The 14,714-nt window shown below is 38.4% G+C and overlaps 1 protein-coding gene across 1 annotated transcript in view; it reads right to left on the bottom strand.

Moving 5' to 3' along the window:
* The window catches only part of LOC132110538 (protein SLX4IP-like), a 55,691-nt gene that overhangs the window by 35,219 nt on the left and 5,758 nt on the right, over window positions 1-14,714 (bottom strand). The window contains exons 3-4 of the mRNA XM_059517232.1: window positions 12,672-12,761; window positions 12,218-12,344 (exon numbers count right to left, since the gene is read on the bottom strand). Coding sequence (XP_059373215.1) covers window positions 12,218-12,344; window positions 12,672-12,761 — 217 coding nt within the window. The remainder of the gene's footprint in view (window positions 1-12,217; window positions 12,345-12,671; window positions 12,762-14,714) is intronic.

The raw sequence follows: 14,714 nt of genomic DNA, 5'->3' as shown, positions 1-14,714 counted from the left end.
ATCATTAAACGAAAAATACGTCAAAGACGACCACGAACTCTTCAGCAGCTGGAAATCTATATAAGGCAAGAATGGGACCAAATTCCAACAGCAAAACTCCAGCAACTCATAGCCTCAATGCCCAGACGTCTTCAAACTGTTTTGAAAAGAAAAGGAGATGCTACACCATGGTAAACATGCCCCATCCCAACTATTTTGAGACCTGTAGCAGAAATCAAAATTGAAGTGAGCTCATTTTGTGCATAAAATTGTAAACTTTCTCAGTTTAAACATTTGCTATGTTATCTGTGTTCTATTGTTAATAAAATATTGGCTCATGTGATTTGAAAGTCTTTTAGTTTTCATTTTATTAAAATTTAAAAAACGTCCCAACTTTTCCGGAATTCGGGTTGTAGCAATTAGACTGAATTATGGTTGTATAAGTAAAATTTGAAGACATTCACAGTGCATACGAACAGAGCTTTGGTACCAAACTATCCATAAATACTTACCGTAAATTAAATACAGTTATGGTACAGTAAATATACCAAACAGGGACCCTTAAGGATGCCTCAGGAGCAAACAGGGAAGTGTGGTGTGAATTAGGGAAGGGAAACACATTCCTCCTGTTTGGTTCCAACAGATTAACGATGTGGAGAAGGCTTCTGAAAACCTGAATTGTGGGCTGTTCTGCAGCTCCAAAGGTTTTTAACCAGAGCTATGCCTGTCATTGAATCGAGACCTCCTTATCTCTCTTTCCCATTAAATCCATCCAGCTTGTGTGATTATGAATTTGTGTGCATTAAAACTGACTAACCTGCTCAGCACACTGGTGCCTGCAAGGCCTTAATGATGAAATATGAAATGCCATTTACAGTGAAAGAACAATCAAAGTTCCTCTGCCAGGCAAACATGCATAATATTATAACAGCGGCCAAAAAATAATGATGGATTCAACAGAGAAAAGCACCATTAACCCTGAGCACATGATCTGCCATTTGATCTTCTCTTGGGCCTTAAAACGAAAACATTGAGAGGAAAAGGCAGGGTGATCCTCTAAAACGATTTAGTAATTCCTGAAGTGAAGTTTGGTCAGGCGGCATGTATAGCCTGGGTTCACAGAGGCTATGTCTGTATGTGTGTGTGAGTCTGCCTGACCAGATTGCGGTTGAGAAACATTCCCATGAATCCCTTACTCATCAAGCTCTGCTTCCCCAATCCCTAATTACATACAGAGCCCCGTGGTGGGACAGCAGCAGAGGAACACAGCTGACCCCAGACAAAAGACAGAGGTGTGTGTGGTGAGATCAAGTCATACTGAATGTGTGTTAAACCGGTGTAGATTTGTGTACTCGAGAGTTTGAGTGGGAAAGCGCGGGTTAAAGGTCCAGGGGCTTTTCTGTACAGCGAGACGTGGGCTTAGAAGGTGGATTTGAACAGCAATTGCAACATGACAAAGCATCAAGGGCTAATTCTAGAACAAGGAGACAGACAGAGACTGACAGACAGACAGAGGCAGTCAAAAGAGCCCAAGGAATTCAACAGCTCATGCTCTAAGGTCTCCATTTCCAATGCTGGTAATCCTGCCTATTCCTTCTCACATGTTCCAGGGCAGGTAACTGCTGCTTATGCCGCCACATGCTTTATATTTAAAGGCTATAGGGGATGAGGGGTAGAAACAGAACACTTTTATTGCAAACTGTTGGAGAAAAAAATATATATATACAAGAAAAAAAAGGTAAATAGTAAAAAGAAAATATAAAAAAACCTACACTAGAACCAAAATCAGGGCTTGCAAAATCACTAGCCTGATGTCCCGGGGCAATTGTGTTTTCCAGTCGGGTTACCAAAATGCATCACCACCCTGCCTGATGGGCTATTTTATACAGAGATATAAAATCCCTTCCTTGATTTGCTTTATTCACTTGGTGAAACAGATCGTGGTTGATCATTTGCACGTGTTTCTAAGCCATGCCAATTTAAACATTCAAATATTTTAAACCATTCAAGTGCTGTTATTTGCATTCAAAGTGCACACACAGAGAGCTGCGTTTCATACAGGGTGCAAACACAGAATTGATTGCTCTTTCACATCTCCTTAAGCTTGAACGGACACAAACACACAAAATTCTCAAAATACCTTTCTCAACAAAGATTCTCTTAAACAGTCAGGTATGCCTTAAGTGAAGTGAACATAATCATTTAATTGCATCCATGCTTCAGATCTTATAAAAGCCTATAAATACCTGCTGCCTGTCATTAATGTTAATCAAACAACAAAACACAGCTTTAACAAAGATTCATCTACATTTAGTTTATACAGTCAACACTATGCAGTGTTATTTTACACTTGATTATTACATTTCTGTGCCTGAAATCTAATGTTAGACCTTACTTGTAGCTTTGTTATATTTTATCTATTCTTGTGATTTATTTGTTCTGATTTTATTACTGACAGTTCACTTATCTTTAATAATGTTTGACTTTTATCAGTTATGCTACTAGTTTTTGCTGTGGTTTCGAAGAAGTACTTGAAGTGTTCTTTAGTAAAAAATAAATACAAATTTTCACCTCATTTATAACGATCGTGTACACACAATTCTAATATACTGATTTGGTGCACAAGTAACATTTCTTATTATCATCAATACTAGGGGTGTAACGGTACGCAAAAATCACGGTTCGGTACGTACCTCGATTTTAAAGTCACGGTTCGGTTCATTTTCGGTACAGTAAGGGAAAGAAATGGAAACATTAAACTGCAGGTTGTTCATTACTATAAACTTTTTTTAACAATTTGTTTACACCAGTGGTTCCCAACCTTTTTCAGCTCGCGGCCCACACAACCACATACATATGTTTGCGCGGCCCACTTCAAAAAAATTAACTGACCCCGCTATTGTTGGGTTAATAACTAAGTACTCAGAATCTAGATTGTTAACTGTATTTATTGAATGAACTAGGACTGTGTGATATGAAAAAAAAAAAAAAAACCTATCGCGATTTCTTTGATCAATTTTGCGATTGTGACACACACCGATATGCTCTTACAATCATAAATGCATTCAGGATTAATTTGAAACATATTTCCAAAAGAAAACCAATTAGAGCTTTATCAAAAAATTGTAACGTCTCTAGAACAGACATAAGTCAAAATTATCACTATAGTAAAGATGTAACAAAATGTATAGACTTATGGCAAAAAAAGAAAAATAAATCCCGTGTCCAGGGACTTTTTTTTTCTTTTTTGCCATGCATTGTTCATAGAGCTCATTAATTGTAGCAGTGCCTCGGGTGTTTGCAGTGTGTATACAGTATGTGTATGCGGTGAGCAGCAAGAGCGCATAAATATAACGCGAAAGCACATTAAAATAATGCACGAGCGCGAATCTCTCTGTTCGCACGCAGATTTCCTTTGCTCTGTCACAAAACCAGACGTACTTGCTCAGATACACGCTGCTCTGCGCGGAGAGAGTGTGCGCACTTAAAAGTGTCTCCTCTCACTTAAACTGCGTTCTGTCCGCTCACAACTCTCTCTATGCTCATGTGTTAGATATTAATTATTTTCGCACGTTTTTATCTCTAGCGTTTTACCGCGTGCAGTGTGAATGCTCTGATCCGTTAACATGGGCTCGGAAGAAAGGCGCATCACAGACAGTGTGTGAACCTGGACTTACAGGCATATGCCCAGTCTGTTCTGTTCTCGCACTAGGTGCGTTGCATTCTGATTGGATCGGATAGCATACTACGGGAGGTCAGGGCCGCGGAAAATCGTGCTATAAAGCAATTTAGAAACGTGCACGCTCAAATCGTGATTTTATGACAATTTCTATTAATCACACAGCCCTAGAATGGACTGGAAATGAACAGAAAATAATTCGGGCTGGCACCGCTCAGCAAAACGGGAAAACCAGATCCAGGCAGAGCTCAGCAGCGGATAGATAGTCACCGGAGCAAGCAGTCAGGAGGAAACACAACAGCCATTAATGCATGTTTGAATTTGTTGTTCTGTAGCATATGCAGCAAAAATATCTAAGATAAATTGGTGGTTTATTCTTAAACCAATCAGCGAGCTCGAATAGTGGAAGCATAGTAACAGTTTAATATTTATTTTTTGTTATTTAATTATATATATGAAATTATGTTATGTTATGACTTTTTTACATATATTAACAATATTATTTCTTTTAATAGTAATTGGCGGCCCACCTGCAATACCACCGCGACCCACTAGGGGGCCACGGACCACAGGTTGAAAACCACTGGTTTACACTTTTTTTAAATACTTTTTAATAAAATAAAATTTTAACACTTTTTTTAAATACTTTTTAATAAAATATATATAAAATTAAAAAAAGAATAAGAAATAAAATACTTCTGCAAAGTTCTCCACTAAATAAAATACTCTTAGTCTCAAACCAATATCATATAATAAAATATAATGAAAAATATAAATAAATAACTATGATTACAGTCAGTGTTGGGGGTAACGAGTTACAAAGTAACGGATTACAGTAACTATATTACTTTTTGGGGTAACGAAGTAAAGTAACGCATTACACTAATAATATTGGTAACTACACTACTTTACTAGACTATAGGAACGCGCTTTCCTGCGTTACACATGCCTTGTTTGCCCGTGCGTAAAGTTCTGGCTGGGGTTTCCCGATAACGATTGATCTTAGCGCTTAACCCTCAAAGACTCATTATGGATATTCAGAGGCGCCGTAGTGTATGTGATTACGTCATCACATTTTGACAACATTGATTCATCAGAAGAAACCAATGCTTTCGTTCCTCTGAGACAAACAGAAATGATTGTTGACACTTAGTCCCACCCCCGTGCGCAGATTGGTTCAAACTCTCCCATATTAAACCAATAAGTAGTCTTTTGAATTACTACTTAACATAGCCTATTGCTTTGGAAAATGAACGAAAAGAAAGTGAAAGTAAAGTCTGTCGTGAGTGCATGAATACAAACACACAATAACACATTTGCATGAGAAAACTCTCAGAAAAAGCACAAAAAACACTCGACAGAGTACTTTGACATAAAACAAAACAAAAACAAGGATGAAACACATATCTGATAAAGCACTGGGATTTATGTCTTGGGTCGTTGTCTTGGCGATGTCCCAGTAAAATCGATTCTGACACAGATTACAGCCACCGAATCGATCATTTATAATATGTATATTATGTATACTAAGTAAATCATTATATAATTATACAGTTCATAAAGATAGTTGCACTAATTTTTTCTGTTGCACTCTGAATATTTCTCACTCATTTTGTGTGTAGTTTGTGAATCATTTGCACTGTATTGTTGAAGACAATTTGTGCAATTGTTTTTACTATATGCTGCATAGTTTGTGTTTATTGTTCATACTCAGATTGAAAATATATTTCTCAGAAGAAGAAAAAAGAAATGCAATTTATCTTTAAAATAAAATCTAAATTTGTTTTGTTTTATGCCTTCATTTGATAACCAGAAAAATGTAAATACACAACAGAATTTCTGAGGGGAAAAAAACATTTCATAAGGCTATTTTAAGAAAAAAATAATAAATGAAGTTGTTTTTATGCATTTAAATAATTACACATGCTAAAAAAATAAAACATATGGTGAAGAAATAAAACATTTCATAGGGCCCTGAACATTTAATTTTTGTTAAACTTTTAATAAATTGCTGTAAAAATGTATGTGTTATGAATTAAATGAATTAGACATACTTTTTGATGAATACAATTAAATGTAACCATTAAAAAGGAGTTGAGAAAAATAAAAAGTAAAGTAATAAGTAGTGAAGTTACTTTTCAAATGCAGTAACTAGTAAAGTAATCTCATTACAATTTACAGAGTAACTACCCCAACACTGATTACAGTGCAGCATTACCAATCCCAGCTTGTAGGCCTGCTCATATTTAAAAAATGTGATATAACTTTTCCAAAGTGTAAAGTTGCAGCATCAACAGTTTCAGTTTTTAGACCTGCTCAGATTTCGTTATTCCGTTGGACTGATCGGAATTAAGAGTAAAGGTCTGTTTAAATGCTGACGGGAGCTGCGTTTGAATTACAATCGTTTTTTCAAGATCCTGATCTGTCGGCGGTCTCCCTCTATGTCACCTACAGTAGCAGCAGCGTGGTGTGTAAAGACACAGAAAACGCGAAGCAGCCGTCACGCAACTGACACGCAGCAGAAACGCCACGCTCACGCCACGCAGCCAGTGTGTCACTGGCCTTAGAATCAGCTGCAGGGCGGGATTTGCGCTGAACGCGGAGACTTCCGCCACTTAATATGTTAGTTTGGAAACACGAAAATGTACCAATGTTCCGCGCACAAAATATTGCATTCGGTCATTTGGTACACACGTGCACCGTTTTTAATTAATTAATTAATAATTTTTTTAAGTAGTGTAAATTCAATATCTACTGATATAGAATAATTCAAAAATCTTTAACATTGGCTGATAACAATAAGGTATAGATATACTATGCATCCTTATATGTCATTCAATAAAAAGGCAAATCCAAACACAGGTTAATTTGTCAAAGCTTAAATTAGCTGACAGCAGCATCAAATGCATTTCAAAAGGAAGTGCATATGAACCTAACTGTATTTATCACTCTATAACAACACCGCATTCTGCTGCTGTGTGAACACAGCCAGAGAGAATCAGAAGTAGATGGAGTGCCACAGCCGGTCCCACATGCCTCCACTCACTGAGTGAGATCTCACTCCCACTGTGCCCTTGTAAACACATTCTCCAGCGGTAAGGCTATCTACTGCAGTGGCTTCGGGGCTGGGTCACAGGCAGCCAGCACTGCTTTAAGCCCTCCTCACAGTCCCTGCCAAGACGAGTCAGCCTGGTACACCATGTAGCGCTCACACAGCCCTCTCCCACGGCTATTAGTGACCATTCATCTGGGAAGCCTGGGAAAATGCCTCTGAAACCGGCAGACCATCAGGGGAAACAGCCAGCAAGGTGATCCCTCCCCTTCTGCCACACCAGCACTGCAAGCCCTGGCACCTGTGAGAAAGAGGAAGGGGCACGGCGAGGAGGAGGGGTATGAAGAAACTGCCCCCCTCATTAAGACTTGTCCGATCAAAGCTGCATTTATTTGAACAAAAATACTGTCAAACATTTTTTATGAAATGTCATTAAGATTTAAAATAACTGCTTTCAATTTTAAAATGAAAAGGTAATACATATTTACTGATTTTGTGCTCAACAAACGTTTCGTATTATTATCACTTTTAAAAACAGCTGGCATAAACCATGAGACTTTTTTTTTAGGATTGATAAGACAAAGGTCAAAAGAAAAACATTTAATGTAGCAATTATTGTGAAGAAAAAATAAATAAATAGATAAATAAATTAAAAAACAAAAACAAAATCAATAATGTAATTTTTAATGTGCCCTTGCAGAATAAAAACATTCATTTATTATAAATAAATAATCTTACTGAACCATTTTAACAGTGGTGTATAACATCCAGTATTGGGTTTTTAATTGTTTATACTCATTTACCTTGTTTTTACATTTAGATTACCTTTGTCATAATCTTTAAAAATTATAATAATTTCTTTTCTTTTTTTTATAAATAGTACAGAATATAATATTTTAATGGTGCAACCCTTAATATCGATCCATCCCTAGAAATGACAGAAAGATTTTGTACAGTGTTTGAATAAGACATTAGTTCTAGGTTCACTTACTGAAATTAGTGTCATGTTTTCATGAGTGAAAATTGCATGATGACTACTTTTAACGGTTCTTGAAGATGCACCATAAGCAAAACAAATAGCACTAGATTTCGGTCCTGGCATGTTATACAGCAATGTTGTGGATAAATGCCAGTGGTGCTTTAATGTGTAAAAAGGGCGTGTTGCAACTGATGACTGAATCATCAGTGTCCCAATGTTTAGTCTAACAAAATCATTGCTAATGCCCAAATTCGATACACAGATTCATGCAAAATCGATTTCACACAAATTATTTGCATTCCAAACTGAAAGAATGCAAAGAGAGTCATTCATTAGGTTCTCACATGAGTGTATGTTCACTTGAAACTGGGTCGCTTTCGTGAACTTTATTGCCAGACTGATCTTTTTAATTTACAGGTTTTCTCAGTAAAACTACTCCTGGGTGAGGAGTAAGTTAAGAAATGAGGTGAGAGTAAGTTAAGAAAAGGAAAACAAGATCTGATCTTTAAAAAATTATTTGGCAGAAACTTTGAGCAACACTCTAATTAGCTGATGTTCTCTGTTTAAACCTAATAACTCTATTCTGAAACTGCAGCATCAGAGATTAGGTTAAAGCACTTGCAACGTAGCAAGACTCTCTGGGTGTCAGACAAGGTCATAAAGAGGCTACGCGGAATTAGTTCTTAAGAAAAGGAATAATAAGGAAGGAGTGCTAACAGTATACCATTCATCTCATTCCAAATATCACTAATTCTTAGAAAGGACGAAAAGTCATCGAGAACCCTTTTTTTGCTTCTACAGGTCAACATAAAACAACGCAGTTTGCTGTAGTCCAACAAAAAACATTTCCTTGGTTAGTATGCCAAGAGTCTGGCTCGTGCTTGCGCCAAGCCAAGACATTTGGTGGGAAAAGTTCCCCCTTTCCCGCCCTCTCCAAAGCATAAATAAATCAACTCACTATGAGCTAATGGGGAAGCATGAGGTAGCCAGTCAACAACTGCTACGAGGGCTGACATTTGGAAAATGGCCTTTGCAGCTGAGAGCAGAACAGACTGCTCAGGAAATGTGTCGGCATGTGTCACGCTCGCTGGATGTGATAAATGTAACGTGCATGCACAAACCCCCACATACAGGTTGACAACAGACACATCTACGCTGAGAATGAACAAAACACCATGCTTCATGCATGCATTATTAAACCATGTAGATTAAAGTGGGCCGACACATACAAGAGAGGAAAAAAAATGTCTCTGGTGTATGAGTGAGTTCACACAAAAGGATCGGGGAGAGTTAATAGCTGTTGATAGCCGACAGCTGGAGTGGTCACATGTTCTGTGACTGGGAAAATTGCAGGGAGAACTCTTTGGGTATGTTCCAAACATCTAAAACTGTGCTGTAAAGTAGACTTTACAAGGTATTTGGTCAATTTAATTGCATTACAAAATGCATCGACCATTTATGCTAAGTCCGACTGAGAAAATTAACCAATCACATGTACTATCATATAAAATGTAATAGAATTATTAATCATTAAATTTAGAAGTTGAGTATGACAAAGTATATACTCAAAATACAGGAATTCATGAATAAATCAAAATACTCAAAACACAGGAATAACATATACTCTTTACAAATATATATATATATATATATTGTAAAGAGTATATGTTCCCCAAGGCTGCATTTATTTGATTAAAAATACAATTATTTAACTGTTATATTTTGAATTAGTATTACAATTTAAAAGAACTGTTTTCTATTTCCTGTGATGGCAAAGCTGAAATTCCAACAGCCATTACTCCAGTCTTTAATGTCATATATTCCCATTAGAGACTGTTGGGTGACCAATGTCTACATCTTTGGGAAGGATATCAGCAGGTTAGTGTTTGACCTCTACACTGAGCATATGACCTTGCATGTATTTCCCAGTCACAGTCCAGCTCCATTTCCTGCCGGAGGCCTAAAAATACTTTAAACTTCTATGTTTATCGACACAAGTGAAGGAGACAGACTGTCCATGCACACACCCTGTGAGTTCGTTTCATCATTTGTTATGCTTATCTGTCAGAGATACTGAGTCAGTCTTCCTGATATATTAGACAATAACCCTGTTCTCACCTGTCCCAAGGGTGAGACATTGCATTTCTCACAGCTGTTATATACAGAGTGATTCATGACGTGATCTTCAGATTAACTAATGACATATCTGAAATTGATCTCTAATAAAAAGTGCTGGTCACATTCACAGTATCATGGGTGAAAGTGATCTGGGAAACCAGCTACTGCCAGATCCTTAAAAACCCCAATATCTAGCGCCAGACTATAAACAATCTGCCTCATTGGTGTTTTTTTTTTGTTGTTTTTTTATCTTGTTCTCTGACTTTAATCCCAGCAGTGAAAGGAGAGGAGGAAAACAAGCAAAACTGCATGTAATATTAGTGCTAAGCAACAAGAACAGAGAGAGATGAGCACCTCTGCAGCAGTGCAGCCATGCCTTGTTGTGCCGTGAGAGGGGCAGCAACATCTAAAGAGGAGAAATTTCTTTTTATGAGCTTAACTGCCCTGTAATCTACCTCTCTCAGCGGGATCAGGCTCATGCAGTGAGTCAGCCTTTTACAGGCGTAAGTGCTACCAGTGCAAAACGAACCACCTCCGTTAAGGCCCCAATACATTTAAAGTAAAATCAAAGTACGAACGGTGATGTCATTACGAACTAAATCTGGCCAGCTGATAATAAGTTTTTGTTTTGGGAATTGTGAAACACTAAAGGCTGGTTCACACCAAGAACGATAACTAGAAAGATGACTATAAAGGCGATATTAGTGTCCTCACCAGCGAACAATATGGTCTGTTTATTCTAAGTGCACCCGCATTTGTCGCTTTAAATTCTACAGCTCGGATGGATTCTGAGTGGCTGTAAATGTTTTTTTTTATCGTTTATCAACTGGAAAAAAAATAATCTGGAAATGATTCTAACGATATCTTTTCTCTGTGCCTGTGGTGTGGACTCTGCTATTATTTAATATTGAGAACAATTTTTAGAACTCTCTCTTTATCATTATCTTTTAGTTATCATGCTTGGTGTGAACTGGCCTTAACACCATATCTACACAGGACAGTGATGCGACTAAAGACAATAAAATGCATTTTAATCACAGATATGGTCTATACTGGATATGTTGTGGCATGACGCAATGGGACACGACACATCCCCAACAGGATCTGATGCATTATTCTTTTTATGACATATTCCAAGTGCCTGCGCTATTTCTCACATGGAAGAACTTGTCAAAAACTTGTCAAATCCATATCAGAATCAAATCCAATCAAGATTGTGAAACTAAATCAAAAGCAGATAGCAGAATTCTCTTTTCGATTTGATTCAGAATCGCATGACTCAATTTGATTAGATTTCAATTTAATTCCAAGTCATTTGAGTTTATTTTAGTTCATTCTCTATTCACCAATGCTGTAAATTATACAGGACAGTGTTTCCGAATAATTCAAACCGATGATAACTAAATTTAATTACATTTTTTCATGAAACAAACTACACTGGTGACATTATATGCAGGCCACCACTGTTTTTTCTTAACATGCACTGTATCATGAAGAGGAAGGGAAGTCAAACACATTCACCTCATATTTATGGGGGCGGTGGAGACACTCCTGGGGAGTGCTGCCTAGTCTCAACTAGTTTTTATTCTCGCGGGCATGCAGGTATAGCCTCGATTTTTCCACTTTGTTTTGAAAACTTCCTCTTCCTGCTGTGGGACAGCCGTTAACAGAGTTTTCGAGCTGTGAAACATGTTTATCAAGGAGAGATCATTTCTAAAGTAAGTGTGAGGGAAAGATGCAGGTCTTCACTTGCAGCTTGAACATGGGTAATTATATATTTCAATTACCTATAGCAAATTCACAAATATGCAGGTGTATATTTGGTATTATATTGAAAGAGTACAATAGTATTTGTGGTTCAAACATAAATCAGTATAGTTAAACATTAGTAGGCATTAATGAGCCTAAGAGATTGGTGTGTAAGTGACCATCTTCTGAACACATACCAATGGCATAAATTAAATGATAATGCTATAAAATGCTGCCAATGCAAACTTACTAACCCTACATCTGACTATTTCTACTTCGCTATTATATAGTAGGTGAGAAGCAGTCTGCAAGACTTTCAAATTCATTATATTTATAAATCTGAAGGTAAAGAGCACCCAGATGTCCTATTACTTCAGGTGAGATTCTGAAGCGTGCATATATGATGAACATTCTAAAATATCCCATGAGGCTATGGGAGAGAAACTGTCAATGAAGTGACACAACTAATAGGTCACTGACACTGGTAGGTCAGGTGACAGTGACAATATGGATGTAGTATTCATACTACCCAATTTCATATTGTATAGAGCATACTTTTTTAACAGTCCCAAATAAGTTTCAAACCAATTTTATTACTACTAGACAGTATGCAATTTTGGACACAGCTTAGGTTTGGAGACAATACCCATGTGTGCTATACCTTCAAGACTGAGTGGGGTGGTCAAGGTGAGATCCTTCCTTAGTTTGGGCTGGATCTTCTGGTATTTGGTCTCTTGAAACTGCCTCACCCTCAGCTCCAATGCTTCTCTAATCAGGGAGCCCACTTCCTGTGCATACACACATATATAAGAGTTTGCGCACATATTTGCAATCTTAAAAACAAAGATAAACCTCCCAAGGTGACATTGTCCTAAACTTTTTACATGGAGCTCAAATTTAACTAGAAGTGCTGCATGTAGAGTTAAACCTGGGAGGGAAAATCATTCAAAGCTTTTCGGTTGCATGAGCCAGTGAAAACATATATCTTAAACATACATAAAGAGGATGGGGGGATCCCCGAGAGTAGATCCAAATTCCAGATTCCTGCAGTTTCAGTCTACTGAAGTATAAGAGGACATACACAAACAAACAGAAACACACCCTCATTCCCATACCTTCCTGTGTTCTGGAAAGAACCAGCTGGCATTGTATTGGCCGCCTAAAGGCAGGATATGAAGATCCACCAGTATGGCGAAATTCCCACACTTTGAGAGAGAAAGATAGAGAGATGGGGGATTGAAACACAACAAAAAGAAGTCATCACTGAGCTGATTGAATTACACTTTCAAATCCATAGCTGAAGGCAAGTCACTCCATCCCCCTTCCTCTTGTCTTTGTGCATCTGCTTTCCCCCTCTCTGCACATCAGTTTCACAAGCTTTGTAAACGCACCTCATTAGCATTATGTCAGTAACCAGATACACTTGATCTCAAAGTGGTGGTGTTAAAACCAAAGCCGTGCAGAAGACTAACACAGCAAAGGATTTACAGCTTGAGGAAATGCCTTACTATAGGATGCTCTTGCTAACCTTTTATTGAAAAGTGACAAGAAAAGAAGAAGGCCAGATTAGGGGAGGCTGCAGAACTCCATGCAAAGAGTGGGGTTCTTGGATCGCTACGTCAGCACGACAAGGACAATAAGTTATGGCAGAGTAGGAGAGCCAGAGCCGCCGCGGCCATTTAGGCTATTGTTACATCTCCACTCCACACCAGCCTGATTATGTTTTACACATGAACGCAATAGCAAGCCTGTCACTGTGCTTTGGTCCACTCACACAGGCCTTTCCAGGACCACCCGCAAGAGGACAGAGAGGAGCCGGCACTGAAGCATGTCAACACCTGAGCTCAAAGCAAAACGGGGCTGCATTGATGCCGTGGGGACGCAGACTTAATTGACACTGGGGGGAACGAGCTGATGACATCAGAGGAAAGCAGACAAGAAATTCCCCTTTTCAAGACACAGTCCAGAACACATTCTAGAGCACTTCCAGGGTGCCCGATAAAACCCAGACAGAACACAAGTGAGAGTGTGCATTTTAATGGGCCCTGGAGAAGTCCTAAAGTGGCCCAGGCCAGTCAGTAATGTTCTGGGTTCTCCGAGGCCAGCTGGGAAGGCATGGTGTGAGAGTGAATTAGAAGGGTGTGTTGGGTAAAGCCTATTGTTTCAGTACTGCTCTCTGGCTACACTCATTTCCTCTCTCTTTAGATCTCCTCTGTCTCTTTCTCTGTCATCCCATAAGCAATGATTTATGCCTTCCCATACCTGAGGAATCTACAGTGACTGAGTAAATAAAACATCTCCAACATTCTCGTTTGGCTTCTAACCTCCGAATTCATCTCCAGTCAAGCAGGATTACGGCACGTTATTAGCACAAAAACTGGCCAAATCCTACAGCCAAATGGTTTTGTTTTTGACATGAAAGTATAATTTACTATAATTGCTGCTTTGTGTACATCAGTTTGGTGGCAGCCCTGCTGAACTTGAAGGACAGGCTGCCCCCTTGTGTTAGTCTATGGAACTTTTTTTTTTTTTTTTACAAATAAGTGGCTTTATATAAGTGGTGACATGAGACAGCTCTGATTGGATGTGTGTCAAGGTTGTTTTTATTTCACCGAGATCCTTACAGATACATTCATTTCATAATCCATTATAAATCTCATCTGATGCAGCTATTGAAGCCGAGAAAGAGTTCATCCTTTGCAGGCAAGCGGACAAAAGAGCTTAAAGAAGAAACAGAGGCATCCTTATGTATGTGTGTATGTGGAAGACAGCAGATACTTCAGAAAACACTGGGTGGCTTTCTCTTCACGTCTTTGTGCTGTGGCCATTCTGCGACTGACCAGTGGTTTCGACTGACAGCCTTTCAACATGACCATGGCGTGGGAAAGCATCAGAGGGGATGGACGGGAACTGTCAATCACGTGGTGAAAAGGTGGTCTTCTTATGCTGCCTCTGGAACAACCACGTTATCGCATGCTGTTCTGTTTTTCTACATTTTCTTTTCAAAATCTGAAATATGCCATTACAGAAGACTGTAGGAATGTTCCCAGTGCTAGAAAGGCATTTTCGCTTGGCTTTTCCAGGCCCTGTGTGACTATGACACAGACAGAAACAGTTAACTGGATTGCCCTAATATGGGGGTATGTCTTTAAATGTCC

Source organism: Carassius carassius, chromosome 30 (genome assembly GCF_963082965.1).
Source record: "Carassius carassius chromosome 30, fCarCar2.1, whole genome shotgun sequence".
Taxonomy (NCBI): Eukaryota; Metazoa; Chordata; class Actinopteri; order Cypriniformes; family Cyprinidae; genus Carassius; species Carassius carassius.
This window is presented reverse-complemented; position numbering and strand designations above follow the sequence as displayed.